The 21,109-nt window shown below is 38.3% G+C and overlaps 1 protein-coding gene across 10 annotated transcripts in view; it reads right to left on the bottom strand.

The window, feature by feature from the left end:
* Window positions 1-21,109, bottom strand: part of LRRC7 (leucine rich repeat containing 7) — a 491,781-nt gene that overhangs the window by 125,156 nt on the left and 345,516 nt on the right. For all 10 annotated transcript variants that reach the window (XR_012034800.1, XM_072834031.1, XM_072834030.1 and 7 more), the window contains 2 exons: window positions 6,294-6,368; window positions 371-515 (listed from right to left, as the gene is read on the bottom strand). Coding sequence is in view for 9 of the 10 variants with exons in the window: in XM_072834031.1 (XP_072690132.1) it covers window positions 371-515; window positions 6,294-6,368 (220 nt within the window). In the remaining variant the exon portion in view is untranslated. The remainder of the gene's footprint in view (window positions 1-370; window positions 516-6,293; window positions 6,369-21,109) is intronic.

Here is a 21,109-nt window from a genome sequence, read left to right as displayed (position 1 = left end):
GATGGCAGGACCCTGTGGATAGAAGCTACTCTAATTCTATGGTGATAAAAGGAGATATGCATAGTTATAAAATCATTCTAAATATAAAAAATATACTTTTTATAATAATACTTTACAACTTAAAATATCTGAATTAAAAAAATCAATTTGGTACGATCATTTTAACAGGAGAGCCTTCTTGAATTTGTTAGTGTTACCATTTCATTTTAAGATATTGGTAAACTACTATTTTTACATCTTGCATAATGAACTTGGTAATTTATTAGTATCAGTCAGGCTAACAGCATATTCCCTATAACTACTGACCAACTAGGACTAAGCCAAAAAAGACAATGATATATTTCATATAAACATTCATGAATATTCTCACCTATAGAGTCAGGCAACTGTTGCAACATATTGGATGACAGTAAGAGGTCCTCAAGGGCTTCACATCCAGAAATTTCCATGTCAACCGTTTCTATTCTGTTTTTTGACATATCCAGGTATACCAACATCTTTAACTTCCCTATAGACTTGATAACATTGCATAAACTCAGGGTTAGTTGAGAAACTTTCACAAGACATTTGAAAGTTATAAAAAGCACAACACTGTAAAACTTATTTTAAAAGCAGCTACAATAATAACAAGCATTGGCAGGAATGTAGAGAAATCGCAATCCTCGTACACTGCTAGCAGGAATTTAAAATTGTGCGGCCACTTTGAAAAACAGTTAGAAAATGTTGGAGTTTCTGTAGGACCCAGCAATCCCTAGGCATATACTCAAGAATGCAATATAAGCCCACACAAAATCGTAAATGTTCAAAGCAGTAGTATCCACAGTAGTCAAAAAATGGAAACAATCCAAATGCCTTTCATTTGATGAATAGATAAACAAAATGTGGTATATCCTCATGTTGTAATATTATTTTGCAATAAATGCAAATATATGCTACAAAATGGATGAGCCTTCAAAACATATGCTGTGAAAGATGCCAGTAACAAAAAATCCACCTGCTGCATGATTCTATTTATATGAAACGTCCAGAATAAGCATCTCTATAGAGACAGAGAGTGGATTAGAGTTGCTGGAGGTTTGGGGAGAAGGGGACATGGGAGAGATTGGGACTGGCTTCAAGGTTTCTTCTGGGGATAATGGAAATGTTCTAAAATTAGATTGTGGTGATGGTTATTTAACCATGTGAATATTCTAAAAGCCACTAAATTGTATATTTTATTTTATTTTATTTTATTTTTTTAAATATTTATTTATTTATTTATTTATTTATTTATTTATTTATTTATCTACAATAGTCACACAGGGAGAGAGAGAGAGAGAGGCAGAGACACAGGCAGAGGGAGAAGCAGGCTCCATGCACCGGGAGCCCGACGTGGGATTCGATCCCGGGTCTCCAGGATCGCGCCCTGGGCCAAAGGCAGGCGCCAAACCGCTGCGCCACCCAGGGATCCCTGAATTGTATATTTTAAATGAGTGAATTTTATGGTATGTGAAATATATCTCAATACAACAATCTCGACACTGCAGAAGAAATCAGCCAATCAATCAATCAATCAAAACAAAGATTGCCATGCCACCCAAGTAACATATGTTGACATGTGGATTCTTACAATTTCAAACACATAGAAAAAGGTTTTAAATCATGATTTGGACTTTATCCTACTAAACAGGTTCAATATTTTGTTCATTCAACAGTTCTTTTTGAGGATCTACTATGTGTCAGGGCTTGTGTTACACATGGAAGAACAATCATGAAGAAGTCAACTAAATATGATGAGAGACTTGTCATGATACAAAGTCTTTGATTCTTACAGAGCTCGTAGTAGTGGAGGAAACTGTCAAATAAACAAATAATTATGATTATTTATAATGATAGCAAGAAAAACTAGCATGTGTAGAATGCTGTAGAAGCACAGGGCTGCAAACTGCCTGGAAGACATAGCTTGTCAAGAAAAGGAGAACCTGCACCCGGAAGAGAAAATGACTCAGACACTCACAGCAAAATGTGAAAAATCATGGCATGTGTGAGGAAGAGTGGGAAATTTGATTTACAGCATTACAAGAAGCCAGGTGTTAAAAGGCCTTGTGCATTATGTGAGGAGATGTAAATTCTACCAAACAGGCAAGGAAAGCTGCTCAAGGCTTTTAAGACAGAATGACACGATCAGATTTGTGCTTTAAAACACTGCCTTCAGGGAACTGTGGAGGAAAGATTCATGGTGGGAGTGGCGGAGACCCATCAGAAGGTTCTGGAAACATGGCAGCTGAGGAGATGAGCAGGACCTGAGTTAAGGCAGCAGATGTGAGCATGAAGAGGGGACAGGCTTGAGAAAACTTTAGAAGTGGGAGAATTAGATTCGCAAGTAACTGCTGAGGACAGGGAAGAACAAAGTCCTACCGTGAACAGGAATTACAGGGACTGCTTAGCTGGGACGTGCACCACGGGAGTCAGAGCAAGATGAAAGTCCTCATTTTCTTTCTCTTTCAGGGCATGTTTTGCAAATAAATGCCCCCCACACACCCGCGTTCAGTGGGTCATCTGTCCTTCTAACCTACCTGGGCACACTTTAATATACTGTCTCTAATTATTTGACAGAGGGAAATAAATAAGTCAATAAACTTATTATGCACACAAGCACACCCTCGGTACTGTGCTGAGTACCTTACATATATTATTCGATTTAATATTTCATATCCTGGCTGCTCCTAATGTGTTTTGCAGACCAGCAGCATTGGCACCGTCTGGAAGGCTGTCAGGAATGTGGATCTCAGATCCACTCCAGACCTACAGAATCAGAATCTGCACTTTAACACACATTACAAGTTAGTAATTATGTGATGTCACACACTGAGTTCCCTGGAAAGCAGAGACAAAGGGAAGCTTATGCGAGAATGTCCTTGGGATCAATACCAGTGGAAAAATAGAGGGAGAAAGGAAGCATGACTGGGCAGATGCAGAAGCCCAGCCGTGATGGGTCTTGAGGGAGTCTGCAGCTGGCTCTTCAGGGCTCACTAAGTTGGGACTGCCCTGTATTTGTCCCGAGGAAGACCGAGGAGCCAGACCTTTATCACCAGGCACTGGGTGGAAGTCTCCCAGAATAGGGATGTGACCCGGGTAGGGAGGTTCTGTTCAGCCGGAGCAGTTCCTGAAGAAGGTGGAGAGCTGCAAGTAGCATTCCCAGAAGCTTCAGGAATAGAGTCAGTTCTTCATTCCAAGAGGATGATGCATGCCAGCATCTACTACCAGTAACCTTCCAAGGTTACCCCATTAAGAAGGGTGCAGCTAAGATTCAAACTCACTTTTCTCAGATGACAGACTACAAAGCCTGTTGATTATATGGGCAGTTTCTGACCTCTAACTCCCTAATTAACCCAGCACACATCTGTAGCCCTGCTCCCTCCTGTCCTTCCTCATGGAGGCAGAGAATGCGAGCAAGCTCTTGGAGTAGATAAACAGTGGCTAAGCTAGGAAGGAGTACTTTGGGTGACTTAGGCCAGAGGGCTGAATTCCCCGCATGCCTGGAAATATGTCACTTGGAAAAATACTGTCACTCTACTTATAGATTTCCTCCCTAAGGAGCTATTACGCTACCATGGCTCATTCTTCCCTTCTGGTGAGCAAGAAAAGGATGATAGATGTGGTGTGTGTGTGTGTGTGTGTTTCTTTATCATGAGAAAATTTCTTTACTCTGAACCTCCTTCATTGTTATCTGTAGTGGAACTTAATATTTTGCTGTGAAGTTTCTAAACATCATTTTTAGAAGCAAAATAACACTTCGGTGTTTATTTTTGAGTCTTCTTAAACTCTCACTTTCAAACACCTTAGAAAGGCAACAGTAGCCTGGAGTGATAAAGGCCTTTGAAGTCCAATGTCTCAGAGTCCTTGGGGATATTGAATCTTGCTCCAACATCCTCGACATCGAGGAGTCTGTATGTGAGCAGTAGAAGCAAATGAAAAGAGTAGAAGCCATCACAAACAAAAGATATTGGAGTTTGTTTAAAATCAAATATAGACTCAATGCATTATTTAGTCACATTTTGAATGACTGATCTTAGAAGGACACTCATAGGACAGCTATGTGGAAGACTAATTTTTTCATCATTATCTACTTGCTTCCCTGATTTACAAAAAACAGAGTAGCAAAATGATAGCTCAGGCTTCCAAAAGTATTTTAGAAGTATATTAATGAAAATATACTTTGATACATGAACTAATAATAAGATGAACTTGCTTTTTTCCTGTGTCTTATGACACCAAATATTTAGGATTAATCATTCTGTGAAACTGATAGACATGGGCTAGCTAAAGGCTGCGTTCAACATTAGCTTGTCAAAAACATGTGTTTCTAGGTACTTGCATAGCAACTATTTGCTAACACAAACATTCAGAAAGCCATGCCTCTTTATGGCAAGGAGATGGGGGTTCCCACAAGGAATAGAGCAAAATATGAAACTCAAGTGTACTAACATGAGAAATGTCCTTAAAGCACCGTATGAGAAAAATCTACTCTTGAAACAGGCAAAGTAGGCAGCATTATCTGTTTCGTGGACAATTTCATCACTACTTTTCCATTTAGATAATAAGGTTACTAAGGAGTTTGAGGTCTGAGTTGATTTTCAAGGTTGGATTTTGGGAATGTAATGCCTACAAAAAGTAAGATCAACGTAATTCTCATCTGTGCCTTCTGCTGATTCTAAAGCAGCAGCATTTTGGAACATCATAGTGAACAGCAGCCTCTGGTGCTGGTTTCAATGATCACCGTCTACCTGAGGCATGACCTTGAGCCAGTTACTTAAATTAACTCTTTCTGTTTTAGTTTCCTCATCCATAATATAGGGATGGTAATAAATCCTACTTCATAGGATCGTTATGAGGATTCAGTGAGCAAGTATTTGTAAAACACCTAGCATTTATCATGAGTGAGGCATTATCTAGGTGATTTTTAATTAATAAACATATTTAAGCGGCAGGTGTATTTTCCAACTAGACATACACCCTGATTCCTCAATCTGCACAGGGAATTGATGAGTATCTTACCTGTGTTGCCCCAAGATCTGTATATACCCTTAATATGGCACAGATCAGGCTCTACTCTGTAGTGGAATCTAGATCTCTCTCTCTTATTATGGATGAGCTCCTCAAACAAATATATTCAAGGTCATTGATTATATTATCTTTGTAACCCTAACATTAACATAGTTTTTGGTTCATAGAGGCATATTTGTAAACGGTTTTTGAATAAATCAATATATAAAGGATGTGCACGCTTTTTTGTTTTGTGTCTATGATGACAGTATAAATGTATTCTTTTGATAAGAGAAGAAAGTATTTTTTTCCTTAATCTTTTGCCAGATTTTCTCCTTTATGTGGCTTCATGCTTGTTCAAAAGAGAAAAACTTCTTGTTCTCGTTGCTTTTGCAATCATTCTAAGGAGTTTTTAATGTCAGGTCAAAAGAAGAATAAGACTGGCTTTGGGAACACATATCTAAATCTCAGTGGCTGAGGAGTTATTACAAATCCAGCTGTCCTGTCTACTTAGTTCAATGCCCAATGCAAGGGGTTTGAAATTGGCTATTACCAATAGGAACATTGTGGTAGAGGGGTGTGTGTGTGTGTGTGTGTGTGTGTACATACTTGAGTGCATGTGTTATGAGTGGCAAGACGCAGTGTTTTACAAAGCCCTTCTTTCACTGAATGGAAAAGGTAGGAGTGTTCACACTCAATGAATTGACCAGTAAATCCCTCTTGGGAGATATTACTGGATTGTCTATCTGTTAAAAAAAAAATGGATTCTAGTTTGACTTTCTTTTTTAACATTTTGTAATTTACCCTTATCATTTCCAAAAATTCAGATGTATTCAATTGGAAATTACCAAAATTGAGAGAAAGATTTTTATTTTGTGGAAGAGCTTTAACAATGTAAGTGGAAACAATCATCTAGTTACCTATAGGAATAAGTTTGATTTTGCAAAAATAAGACTTGGACTTTATACGTAGCATTTTCTTTTTCTATCTATAACAATATAAATTTCTCAGCTTTTAAAAATCAGTATGTAGAGAGATGAAAATGTAATCCTAAGAGAACAAGAGAAATCTTTCATACATTTTATATACCTACACCATTTACAGAAGGTATGTGAAATAAAGAAAAAAAAGCTATGAAAAACACTTGGTGTCCAAAAAATGCTCTTCTTTGAAAGGCAATCACTGAGATTTACAAATGAAGATTATCATTAATTACAATAAATATATAACAGATGCTAGACCACATGGCATAATAAAAACTTACATACCCCAGGTAGCACTTGCAATGCATTATTATCCATCCACAGCTCCCTTAAATTTTGTATCTGATCCAGAACTTCAGGCTGGGAGAGAGATAGGGAGAAAGACAATCAAATTAGTTTTTTTCTTAGCACAGTATAAGTGTAATTTCTTGAATCTGGAAACTTTATTTGTCAATCTAGTGTTAAGCCTCTAGGAAGTTCTCAGTTTAACCCAACCTCCATCAAAACTGGTAGTCCCTGAGGTAGCCAGCCTAGAACTGACCTGGAAACAATCACAACAACAATAATAAAAATTAAAATCTATTACGCTCTCTTAACAGCCTACAGTCATCCTTTATAGCATTTATCATACTCTAATTACTCAATGTGTCTGTCTTCTTCACTAGAATACAAGCTTTTGAAGGGCAAGGCAATGTTTGTTTTTTAATCACTATTCCTCATATCCCTTATATTTGCCTCGGTACTTGGCACGCAGTAGGTTTTTATTATGTGTGTGTAGTAGAGCCTTACACACACCCTCCCCATAGGCATCACATTACCGTGATATGATAATAGTACGAATTGGACCCACTCATTTCTTATCCCTTCATTTACTTGGCAGATTATTATTGGTTGAACAGTGGATGCCCTGTATGTGAAAAGCATACTGTAGAGTCCACAGTTATTCAAACCCAGTTCCTGCCTTGAAGTAGCTGATGATCTAATTGAAGAGACAAATACATATAAACAACTGAAACAGAAGGTAGCATACGAGAGAAGAGAATAATGTAGAGAAGATCAGAGAAAGGAGAGAGAGAACACGATTAGGGTGTAACACATGGTGCACAATGAAATACTCTAATTCCCTAAGTTGAAGTTGTCTCTAAATTCCACTTTGTGGGCAGCAGACTATATAGAGAGGATAGAGGAAGCTATTGCCACCAGCATCATCTCTTGATTTGTGATGACCTTTTTCTGATTTCTCTCCAAAAATTATCCCATTCGGGACCTTAAGGCCACCTGCTTTCCTTGAAGTTGACTCCTTTTAGCCACTCTAGGGAAGTGAGGAAGGCCTGTATTCACCTGGCCACAGGGGTTGGCTCAAGAATGGAAACTGGAGCCATTCAGAACAGATGAGAAGCAATGTTTCTTTCACTGAGACTTCAGGGGAAGAGACTCTTGGTCTTCCCTGCTGAATTAGCAACTGGAAGGATACAGCTCTGGGAGCTTCAGGCATGAAAAAAAAAAAAAAAAACAGGGAAGAGCTTGTTTGAGTTAAAAGATGGATCCTGATGACATACTGGGCTGAAATTAAGCCATGCCTGAAGTCAGATGTTTCCTCTCTTTCAACTGCAAAAAAAAAATGATCACTGAAACAAGATACTACCATAGTTCAATAAAATTTGAGACTAATTAGGAAAACCAGTGTATTTTATAGAAAAATAGTGGAAAAGAATCAAATTGTTTCTATGTAATGATGAGAATATTGGTAATTGTGAGACAGCAGGAGTTACATACAAACATCCGACACATTAGTAGGGCTGCAGAGACTGCGCGACTACCTTGGAGAGAGCCTCTGATGCCTTTGGACTGCAACTGCAGTGGAACATGGTACTGTTCTTTGGAGAAGTTTCATTTATAACAAGAATCAAAATCTAAAGTTAGATCATGGCATTCAGCTGTGGACTCAGAGGCATGTGTAAGTGTGGAAGATTTCTTTTGTGTGTAGGAAAATATTCTCACTTTTACTTAGATCGACAGGGAACAGGCAGTGAAATACTCTACCTGTATGTTAAGCCGGGCAAGGGTGGAAAACATGAATCAAATGTAGGAAGCACAGTCTAGCATGCAGAAGCTTGGAGGCAGAGGGATGGCTCGGAACAGTCAGGGCAGTTGGAAAATATCAGTCGCATGGTGCAGATTTTCCTATGCCTAGGCATCATGCAGACTTTAGAAAAAGGGAGGGTTGCATACTGGTAACTTCAATACAACCTCATCTTTGCAATAAGACAGACACTAATTTACAAATTTGGATCAATGAGCATCACTCAAGATAAACTTGATTGTGCTGTGGTAACAAATTAATCCTGAAATCTCAGGGGCTTAACACCAGATAGGCTTCCTTCCCATTCCCATTACATGTCCAGTGTCATAAAGGGATAAGTAAATTATTAAAGTACTTTTATCCATTCTTGTCATTCTTTTCTTTTATATGATGTCACTGTGTGGCATGGACAGTAGTGTTCAAATATTCCATGAATCTCCCTTATATCTCCCAGCCATTCTTGAACATAGGTCCAGGCCTTATAAACAGCTCTAGATGAGGAGAGCTGCCCCCACAGTCTTTTGTTGTTGTCATCTCAAGACTTCCAGAAGAGCAGGAGCCCCCACAGTCTTTTGTTGTTGCCATCTCAAGACTTCCAGAAGAGCAGGAGCAGAGAAGAGAGTGTAGAAAACTGGGCACTACTCTTAAAAATCTCAGAGTAGATGTGACACATATCACCTCTGCTTATAGCTCCTCATCTAGAGCTGTTTATAAGGCCTGGACCTACGTTCAAGAACGGCTGGGAGATATAAGGGAGATTCATGGAATATTTGAACACTACTGTCCATGCCACACAGTGACATCATATAAAAGAAAAGAATGACAAGAATGGATAAAAGTACTTTAATAATTTACTTATCCCTTTATTCTGTAAGTACTTATTAAACACCTCCGAAATTCCAGGCCTAACACTGATGCATGGTGTAGTCTAAACTGATGGTCTATTTCTAGGCAAACACACAAAAGGTAAATATATGGTATAATGGGAATATAAGGAAAGGGGGACCTATATGCCCTAATTATGAGGAAGCCACATAAGTATTCACGAGAGGGAGTTGGTCAGTAGAGAGGAGAGGACAGGAAGCACATTTTAGCCAGACGCATAGGGGAGAAATAGTATAGATGTATGAATGGCAACAGGCAGTTTGCTTTACTGGCATGTCAAGTTTGAAACAGAGTGAGTAGCAGAAAATGAGGCTAACAGAAGAGGGCGGGGTCTATGAAGTCCTCATATTTTGTTAGGGAGATAGAGATTATTATATGGGTAAAGGGACATCACCAACTATTTAAAAAATATTTTTAATAAGAAGTGATAGTGGAAAAAAGAAAAGAAAAAAACAAGAAAATTTAATAGGGCTAATAATGAAAGCGGTAATGAGGAATAAAGAGAAGAAGTTGGATTCAGGAAACATTTAGAAGATGAAAACAGTAGGATTTGGTGACTTGATATAAGGTGAGAGTGGGGGTCATGCATGTCCTCCAGTTTCCCAGCACCTCGTGGTGCCACCAATGGAGATGCAGAGAATATTGAGGTAGAAACAGACATGTGGGGAGACTGATTTCAGTTTTGACTATGATTAGCTTTAGGTTCCTGTGAGACACAGGTGGAGATGTCCAGGAACCGTTTAACTACTAAAATCTGAAGCTGAGGGAATAGGTCTGAGCTAAGGATACAACTTAGGTGTTTGTGGAGGTAGAAACACATGTGGACAAGTTCCCTACGTGGGAACGCGAGGGAATCAGAGGCGCAGCTGAATGAGAGAGGAACCCTGAGGAACACTAACGTTTGAGAGCTACACACAGGAAGAGCAGACTCAGAAGAAGGCAAGGAGGAACAGAGTCCAGGAGAGTAAGGGGTTACTAAAGTCCAATAAATAGAGTTGTATTAAGAATAACGGAGTGAATAAGAGTATCGTTTACAGCAGAGGCATCCAGTGAAATAAGAGACTGAAGATGTCCACTCAGTTTTGGAAATATTAGTATGCTGGTAACCTTGGTGATAGAAATCGAGGGGCTAGGAAGAAATTGAGGAAGTCAAGCTGATAAGAAGACACTAGTAGGAAGGGACAGATTGAAGACAGAGAAAATGCTATAGAACTAATGGAGTAAATTCTAAGAGGTGATAAATAAGAAGAAACCGATAGCACAAAAAGAGAAGCTGGCCTTGAATAGAAGTAGGATACCTCTTTCACTGAGACTCAAGGGAAGATGGTAAGGATGGTGTGGTTGTAGGTGAACCCTATGGGGGGAAGAAGTGGGGAGAGGGCATGTCTGAAAGTCTCAAAGTTTCTTGATGAAGTAGGGAGCAAGATAATCTGTTGAACAGCAGGGGTCAAGAATTTTCTATATGTAGAGCACCTGGGCAGAATGGCACATACTAGCAGAGTTTGAGGGGAGTCAAAGAAGAAGCTAGGGGCAACCAAAGGAGCTCTATCAATAATAATTATTTTAACTTTTTAGGGGCTAGGTGGGGGACTGACAGTCTAGGAAAAACAGAAGAAGCAAGAGATTTCAGTTTTCCATGAGGTCAGCGAGGAATGCAGGAGATGTGAGGGATTGAGAGAACTAGGAGGATGAAAAGTTCGTATGAGAGCAGAAGTTAGGAGTGTAAGATTTCTGAAGTGGTTCCAGGCATTGACAGACTTGACGCTGGAACTCTGGGTAGTATGAAATCTTGGTGTGTGGGCAGGGCAGGATGCTGTGGGAATTGGTCTCTAAAAATTTGGGTAGACTTTCATGCACTGCATAACATGTTCCCTTGGCTGTGGCAGAGAAGGTGGCAGATAAGGCTGACCAATTATACCCGTCAAATATCTCTCACACTGGGTTCTCCTGGGAACCCTAGACATCCATGACTACTTCGAAAGGGATGACTAATTCCAACTTATATTTCTACTTTATTTCAAAGGTTCTCATTTAATGTATTTAATAACATAATAAGGTAATAATAGTCCTACTTTATGGGTGAAAAATAGGATAATCATTTCTTGGGGAAAATGAGAATGATTTTATGAGGGTTGCATAACTGCAGCTGGGACCGTTCCTCAGGTCTTCTGGCTCCAAAGATGACATCATGTTACAGCTTAAGACTGAAATTCTGAAATAACGAAGAATGCTGGTGATCACAGATGCCCAATAAAGAAAGTAAAGCATATGCTAGATTTCAAAAAAAAAGATAATATGTTTATTACTGGATATTATAATAAAATGTGCCACAGAAGAAATTTCAGCTAGTTCCTAATAACATCAGAGAGAAAATATATTTAGTAGATCAATACATGACCTCGTTGAAACAAAAACCATAACATGAAGATGATGCAATGGCATTTCATGATCAATAAACAATCTTAAGTGGGTCTTTGAACTGAACTAAATGACCTGCACCACCCAACCTCACACATAAATTGCCTTTTTTCATACTACAGGTCTTCCGTGATTTACGATGGGGTTACTACTGATAAAGCCATCATAAGTTGAACATATTCATATCAAAAGTGCATTTAATACACCTAATCTATTGAGCATCATTGCTTAGCCTGGCCCACCGTAACCATGCTCAGAACACTTACATTCACATGCAGTTGGGCAAAATTATCTGATGCAAAGCCTATTTTATAGTAAAGTGTTAAATGTCTCATATAATTTATTGAGTACCGTATTGAAAGCAAGCAACAAAATGGTTGTAAACGTATCGGTTGTTTACCCTGGTGTCCCCCCTGGCTGACTGGGAGCCCCTCCTCCCTGTTGCTGCCCAGCACGGCCAAACAGCATCCCACTGCATATTGCTAGTCGTATGACCAAAATTCAAATTTTGAAGTCTAGTTTCTATTGAATGTGTACCGTTTTTGTGTTATTGTGAAGTTGAAGAATCATATGTCAAGCCACGGTTAAGCCAAGGATCATCTGTACTTGTTGTCATAGCAAAGTCAATTGTGTCCATTAAAAATGAATGAGTTTACTTATAAGAATGGCTTCGGGTATTCAATACTGATGAAGGTGTGTGAGCACAAAGTGCTTTGAGGATTATAGGTTAGCATAGTCTTCTAAGGAAAACGTTTCCAAATATGTTTCTCATGTCTTAAAAATATTCACATCTGCTTTCAGGCAACTAGCCTTACTCAGATGCTCTGAAATATAGAAAATTCTTACTGTAGAAAAATTTCACTGAAGAATAATATAATAAAATATTATAATATAATATTTATATACAATTTATATGCAATATAATTATTGATATATTAAAATTTCACTGATATAATTGATATATTGAAAAGTCACAGTCTAAATAAACAATAGCTTAAGGGAACATATAACCAAATAATGATAAAATCTTTTGTTGTTATAGTATATAACAATGAAAGTGAATTATCTATACTTTTAAGTGTGCTGATGGAAAGATCTTGAAGACATAAATGATAAAATAGGCATAAAAATTCATATAGCACAAGTTGATTTCCAAAAATTATAAAACAGTGCTATATATATATATATATATAAACATATACATATATATGCAATTAAAATAGAAATATATGGAATAGAAGCACACCAAATTCAAAGTTATAATTGTGCTGTGATAGGAACAAGACCAGGAGGGACCAGCATAAAGACTTCCATTTGAGCTACAGTGTTTTATTTCTTTCAAAAAAAGATTGAACTCAAATACAAAAAATAGTTAACTTGCTCATTTTGGTTAGTAGGAATTTAACATATTTCTTTAAAATTTTTATATTTTATATTTTATAAAATATATTTTAACATATTATATTATAATGTAAATATTAAATGCATATTTAATAGGAAATATTTATATATTTTATAAAAATATACTTTTATATGTTTTTACTTTTTTAAGAGTCAGAAAAATATCAGAGGAAACTACATCAAAATATTAATTTAAAAATATCAATGGTGAGATTATGAGAGATTAAAATTTTGTCTACATTTTTTCTATAATTTCCAAATTTTCTATAGTATATAGGCATTACTTTAATAATAAAAAATAGAGAATATTTTATTCTAAATTTATACTCACCTAAACCACTTTAGAATTCTTTCTGAAGTGACCTTACTTTGATTGCTAAAATGGTCTAAGAAAATGATTACATCAGCATGAACATGAACGGAACATATATTTTGCATGACTGCAACAAACTGCAATAACTCCTGTCATGTATATACAATTTTAGGCTGTTCTATTGATTTGGATATATGTGTTACTTTTATTCCACTAAATTACATGATAGAGTTTGACTATATTTATTTATACCTCTATTAAGTTTTTTCTTCCGTGAGGTTAAGAGAAATATTTACCGAAGAGCATAACATCTGACATGTATCTAATTTTGTCAAAATTAAACCAGGAAACCTTAAAATTTTAAACTTTAGGAAAAGAACTTTAGAGGGTGCCTGGGGGGGGGTTCGGTTGGTTGGGCATCTGACTCTTGATCTCAGGTCAGGTCTTGATCTCAGGGTCATGAGTTCAGGCCCCATGTTGGGTAAGGAGCCTACTTAAAAATAAACAAATTAAAATTAAGAAAAGAAAAAGAACTTTAAATTTTAAGTGTCTTAAAGTTGAGATGATCTGATGATATAATAATAACATCTTGTTATTCCCAGACACTGTGCAGAAGCTAGAAGGCAGCAGGATGGAATCTATTTCAAAATGCAGATAAATAAAAGTCTTTTTTTCTGAAATCAACAAATGTAAAATATCAAACGCAAGTCTGAAAAATTATATTCTCTAACCAAAGTGATATAATTATGATATTTCATTGAGATATTTCAGTTACTATATTTTTTCTAAAGTTTGAGATTGATACTTCAAATTATCATTATTTTATGTTTGCCCTCTTTGATAATTTTTAGAGTTTGCAATTTGCCAAGGAACCAAGGTTACATTCTAAGAAACTTTCTCCCGTTTCTCATTAATTTTTTTTATTTAATAATATGCTTGGTGTGCTACAGACCGTTAGCTCTCATAACTGGGAAACTTTCCATTCATGCATTTCATAGTGCACAGCTGAAACCCTTTCTGATACACAAAATTGGATGATTAAAATTGTTCTGCTCTGATGGCCAGCCGACTTGTTCATTCTCTCAATTGTTCTGTCCTACACACCTTGAGACCATTTAACTTCTTCAGTTAATTTCTTTGGAGATGAAACGGTTAGCTCCAGAGGGTCTCGGCCTATTTCCACTTTACGTTAGTTTTATGTTTCCCAATTTTATTTCAGACGCCATTCCCACAAAAATGTTCATATATTAAAACTTTACTTTTAATTTAATTACTGCAATTAGTTAACATTTAAGAAAATATTTTTACATGCCAGAAATTATTGAATGAATAAATAAACAGGTATTCTTAACAATTAACAATAAGATGCACTGCTGAAATAACTGTGATTAATTTATAATTAATTGAAACACTTTCAGCCATAAAGTTTAATGAATATTTTAATATGAATATGGATATGAACATAATATGTTCCATTTGAGTATGGTTGAGTATGAGTATGTTGACGGCACACAGGAAAAAAATCTACAGAAGACATGATGTTGAGAGGGAGAGACAATACATGAAATGACTGAATTAGTCTCCAAAAGGATCTGAAAACGTTAGAACACTGGACAGCTCTAATTATGTGAAGTTTAATAGGGACAAACATAAAATCCTGCCATATGTTTCCCAAACCAATTATACACATATACATTAGAGGCAGAAGTAAATGTGAAGAAAATTGAGGATTTAAGTCAAGAGTAAGCTCAGTGTTGACTATTTGCTCAGAGTTGCCTTCATTCGGTCCATAGATACCGCCTGCCCCATGCACAGAAGACATTAAGGTGATCTTTGGGAATATGATTCAGACTGTGAAGGGCTGTCCCAAGATCTTTTCTATCAACGTGCTGTTCTATATGCAACCATCAGCCCACAGAAGGACTACAGTATTCTGTTCCCCTCAGGTGCCCCAGGGTAAAGGTGTCTTCAACAAACCAGAGCTTATTCAGAATAAGCCATAGGAGAAATGGCGGAAATGATACAGAAGCTGGAGATACAGGGATCCCTGGGTGGCGCAGCGGTTTGGCGCCTGCCTTTGGCCCAGGGCGCGATCCTGGAGACCCGGGATCGAATCCCACATCGGGCTCCCGGTGCATGGAGCCTGCTTCTCCCTCTGCCTGTGTCTCTGCGCCTCTCTCTCTCTCTGTGACTATCATAAATAAATAAAAATTAAAAAAAAAAAAAAAAAAAAAAAAGAAGCTGGAGATACAGAAGCTACAGGCATGCAGGACGCCGGTCTTTGAATAACTGAAGGTTGTTGGATGGAGAGGGGCTGGATTTGTCCTACCTTTATCACCAGTTCAGAATTAGTATCAGTGAGGAAAGTTGTAGGAGTGATTTTTTTTTTCCCAATTAGATCTGTCTAAAATGAAATAGCCTAATTTCCCAAAGGAGAGAGTGATTCTTCTGTGAAATGAACATATAGCTCCCCAAGAAGATCCAAATAATAAGAATAAAACAGTAGCAACAACACAAGCTAAGTTCTTTTGGACACTTACTACAAAAGGGCATTTTTCAAGGTGCCTCTACATAAATTATTCTTACTGAATCTTGACAACTATCCAGTGTGGTAGGTATGATATTTGGACAGGTAGTAAGCAGGGTGGTTAAGAGCCTGGTTTGGGGAGCTGGATGGAGTTCAGCTCAGGGTTTTGTTGCTTACAGGCTATAAAATCTTGGTTTGGGTTCCTTGTCTGTAATAGGTGAATGGCAGGGGCACATTAGTGAGGATTAACTGCTCTTAAAATATTTGAAGTACGGGGGTCTCTGGGTGGTTCAGCGGTTGAGTGTCTGCCTTCAGCTCAGAGCGTGACCCTGGGGTCCTGGGATCGAGTCCCACATCCAGTTCCCGGCAGGGAGCCTGCTTCTCCCTCTGCCTGTGTCTCTGCCTCTCTCTCTGTGTCTCTCATGAATAAATAAATAAAATCTTTAAAAAAATATTTAAAGTGCTTGGAACACTGAAAGGTTTTAAGTGCTGTGCTCAATACTCAATGAATATTAGCTATTATCCCTACCTTACCGACAAGGAGATTTGGGCATAAAGAAGCAAATGACTGTGCCCATAATTTTATGGCTATTATATAGGGGAGACAAGAGCCTGATCTTGAAGTTTTGTCAGATGATGAATAAGAGGAGTATCCTAGAGAAAAGTGCTAAGTGGTTCATTTCTAGCATGGTGCTCCTTGGGCAGGCAGCTTTGAGATGAAAGCGTCAAAGGAAGAGATCAGATGCTAAAGAGAGGCTTTAATTCCTTCAACAAATGTGTTCAAGTCACTACTTATCAGGAGTCTATTTTGTACCAAGCACTGGAGAAAAAGTAGAGAAAAACACCAACCAACCAACCAAACAAGCTCTCATGGAGATTACATTCGGATTTCCTGGGGTGGGTCCCATAACGCATTGGCAATTAGGGAAGGGAAGGGATTCTGATTCCATGATTTCCATTTTAATGTACTATCCGCTCCCCCACGGAGATTACACGGCTTGATGATCTCGTCTGAATCGAAACCCAAGAGGGAGAAACTGTCTAACACATACGCTCGCATCTCACAATTCAAACTGGTCTCAGCCCTCTTTCTCCAAAAACCCACATCCACTTCCTCCCTCCCCCTTTCTACACTGCAGCCGGTAGGCCATTCCATTATGTCCGGTGTCCCACTATCCAAAGAATATGAATCTCGGATACCTTTACCATATGGTGCAAAGCAAGTCTCCTCTGACCCTTTCCTGTCCCTACACCTCCATTCAAAGTTGAGCCTCAAGGAAACCCGAACTCTGCTGTTCCTAGAGGCATCATGCTTTCTCTCACGACCAGGACTTCCCAAATGTTGTTCTCGAAGCCTGTGGGTCTGATCATTGATCGGGTGAGGTATTCCTTTGGTGTTGGTGTTCCTACTGGAGGACTTCGCGTATTATACTGGGAGCTCCTTGAAGCAGGGACCTGAATCCTATTTACCTTCGTATCTCCAACTCTTCCCAAGGGAATACGCTAGTGCTTCACACATTTCATCTGAATTGAACAGAAACAACAATCCACGCTCATAATCAATATTTTCCTCCATTCCAATTCAGTAACTCACTCCCAATACCCCACTTAAGCTGTCATCGCAGGAATGTGTACCAACTCTGAAATCTCAATCGCAAATTCCCCCTGGCTGACCGGGCTCCTACACTGATGTCCGTGCCCTGGAATTCCGCAGGAGCAGGGACTGGCGTGACTTCTAAGCTAACTTCACCTTTATTCATTTCTCTTTTCTTCCTTACCAGGCCGAGATTCACGAGTAACACTTCATCATCATGAACAGTTTCTTGCAAATATCGCTCGGCAAATGTGTCCTCTTTTGTCACATTCACCCCACTGATCTGAACTTGGGTTGAGGCCAACTTTCTGCCCTTTCTGCTACTGCACTAAGCTTTGTTTAGAAGAAATCACAAGTTGGCTGATTGTCTCACTTTAAATTCATGACAAATACCTGAAATGGGGACCGAGTCCTGCCACACAACCGGATTACTTTTCCTTGAGATGCTCAGCTCTCTGAGACCATTTCAGAGTTCTTCAGTCTTGTCAAAGATCGTATCCTCCTCTTACCCCCAGTTCTTAGCTTACCTATATTGTTCACTGAAACACACAAGGGGCCAGAGACGGATTTACTCCAAGGGTAGGGAAGCTTAACGCTCAGGCCTCTCACCTGCATGTTGAGACAGATTGGCCGAGGAATATATTATAAGGACAACGGGTTAAGATTGCTCTGATTTGCTACACATCCTTTCCCTCCGTCGTACTTCCTTGGGTATGATGTGGCACGTCTGAGATCTGGCTTAGTTGGAGCTGAGTTGGGGATGCCTCTAGTTCGGCTTTAGCACGATATGTTTATGTGTTTTGTAGTCACCTCTATGGCTCTCTTTCACTGGCCACCGCTGGCCTTTCCAAACGCATGTTCCCTTCCTGTCCATATAAGCTCTAGATCATATCTCTTCCATTTCTTCTCGATTTGCAAGGATCCAGACCTGCAGTTCTCCCCTTTCTCACACACATCAATCTCTGTCTCTACCGGGCCATGCAAACATGCTTTAGTTTCTCTTATCATGAAAAAATACTGTTTTCATAGCCTCTCTAGCCTCTTCCAGCTACTTTCCCACTCATTGCTCTTCTTCACAGAGACACTTTAGAGAAAGTTTTGTCACTATTTGCCTTTGCTTCCTTATCTCCCATTCACCCTTCAAGGCACTCTGAAGTATCACTGAAAACTCATTTTCTTGTGAAAAATCATCATGACTTCTACCTTGGTGCTGGGGTCCCTAAAATACAGCTACATAAATCAGACTTAACACGTAGTTGTTAGAGTCAGAGAATATAGGACAAATAGCAAATCGGGAAGAGAAAACAATTTTAATTAATTCATTAATTAATTAATTTTTAAAGATTATTTATTTATTTGAGATAGAGAGAGAGAGAGAGAGAGAGAGAGAAGCAGGCTCCATGTTGGGAGCCCCATGTGGGACCCAATCCCAGGTCTCCAGGATCACACTCTGGGCTGAAGGCAGCGCTAAACCGCTGAGCCACTGGGGCTGCCCAGAGAAAACAATTTTAAATATAGAGATAAAGGACTTATATTAAGGCTCTGTTGACTAAAGGAAATTTTATGGCTATAAGTATTTTCAAGGTAGAAAAAATTTGTAATTGCCAATGCAATTTCAAATTCTAGAATCTTTAAGTGATGTATGGATGTTCTTAATGCAAATTATAATTATAGTAAACTATATGATTTCTATGTTATACCTGTTTTCTCTTTGTCTTATTAATGTTTGAAAGGTTGAAAATACATGCATACACTTTTGGTTACAACATATTCCATAATTAATATATTTTTTATGAGCTAATCTCTGAAAATACCTACAACAGTTTTATTTATTTATTTTTTTTGTACCAGGTACGTATCTTTCTAATACAGATAGTTCACTGAATGAAAAACAAATCTGAGTCACCATTTTTTATTTACCACCATCGGTCAATTCCCTGATATGGATTAATTTATAATAGCAGTGATAATTTTTTTTGGAAGATCTATTTATTTGAGAGAGAGAGAGAGAGAGAACATGCATGCACTTGAGTGAGGGGAAGGGCAGAGTTAGGGAGAGATTGAATCTCAAATAGACTCCATGCTGAGCATGGAGCCTACCTTGGGGCTTGATCTTATGGCCTTGAGATCACGACCTGAGCCAAAAACAAGTGTGGGATGTGACTGTGCCACCCTGGTGCTCCACAGTGAGAAACGTTTTTAATAAAATTGCTAAGATGTGCATAAGAATCTATTACGGCATCAGTCTTATTTTCTGTAGATACTAGAAAACTTCTTTTTGTCTTGGTACTTCACGACATCATTATTGGATTTTACTTAAGTATAGTGAATGTTAGTTTATCTGGCAAACGCCAAAGCTGAAATTTCTTTAAACCTTTAGTTTGACACTCACTATTGTAAGCTTCTGGAGCAGTTCTTGCATCGTTGAATCCCTGACTCTTTGCAGTGTGCCTGTTGCAAAAATATACCGCCAATGACCCTTGAAGGTCATAAAGCTGTACTGCAGAACTCAAGTACCTTCTGAATCTAAGACTACTATTCAGAGTGTTTCAATGAAATTCAGAATTAAAATTCTTTGAAAATCAGTAATCAATATCTAGCCTGTATGATAACTAGTTCTCCACAAACTGTAGAATGACCAATTACTTGAACAGAAAATAGCAAAGAAGTGGCTACTGTTCTGCTATAAATAGCAAGAGTTGCAGCAAATAAGAAACCGAACTGCCAAATGTGTGCACATTATCTTTTCTGCTTGAAAGTCAGTCAATGATAAGCCAGATAATTACGTTTAATGACAGTATCTTAAATCTGTTCAGTGGAAGTGAAGAGCTCTATTAAAAATTGTAAATCTTGGGCAGTCTGGGTGACTCAGTGGTTTAGCGCCGCCTTCGGCCCAGGGCGTGATCCTGGAGACCCGGGATCGAGTCCCACATCGGGCTCCCTGCATGGAGCCTGCTTCTCCCTCTGCCTGTGTCTCTGCCTCTCTCTCTCTCTCTCTCTCTCTCTGCGTCTCTCATGAATAAATAAAATCTTAAAAAAAAATCCCCCCAAATTGTAAATCTTTCCATAGGAAGACCATTTTGTTGGGTTTGGTAGCAAGAGTAGTTTTTTAGGCATTCCTTTGGGTGATAAAGGAATGAAGACAAGACCCATTCACATTTGGGTTCCAAAGCCATTTTGTCTTCAATTTATAGCAGTTACAACATTCTAAACTGAGTCGTAACCATTAATCCTTACAATTTAGCCTAGTGGATGTTTAATAAATATTGGCTAAACGAATAAAGAAAGTGATTAGTATTATTGGTAGAAACCTTGACTCCTGCTGTGCTTTAAGTTTCCCATTAGAGAAATGGAAACCCTTATATTTATCCTATTCTACTTCACTACATAGTAATGTTACGTAGGTCAATAAAATTTTGTGTGTTACACATCACGGGCTTTTAAACGACACTTTTTTTTTTTTTTTTCTTAGAGTGAGACAGAGAGAGAGCAAGAGCACTGGGGAGGGGCAGAGAGAGAGGGAGACTCCCAAGCAGGCCCCATGCTCAGCGCAGAGCTCATCATGGGGCTCGATCTCACAAACCTGAGATCATGACCTGAGCCAAAATCAAGAGTCCAGATGGTTAACTGACTGAGCCACTTAGGCGCCCCTAAACTACATTTTGAGGACATATATATTTATAAACATTATTGGAGTTCTATGGGTTATTTTAAGTAGAATTTGAGTTATTAATATTGCATATTTTCATTTTATTATTCCTTAATATGTTAGTGTCTATTTATTATTCCTGTATATGTCATCTTCTACTTTTATAATATTTTCTGATATTTACTCCCGGTGTAATCTCAGTTAAGACTTAGAACACAAAGAGTAGAAGTA

This window comes from Canis lupus, chromosome 8, assembly GCF_048164855.1.
Source record: "Canis lupus baileyi chromosome 8, mCanLup2.hap1, whole genome shotgun sequence".
NCBI classification, from domain to species: Eukaryota; Metazoa; Chordata; class Mammalia; order Carnivora; family Canidae; genus Canis; species Canis lupus.
The sequence above is the reverse complement of the archived record's forward strand: the minus strand, read 5'-3'. Positions and strand labels throughout refer to the sequence as shown.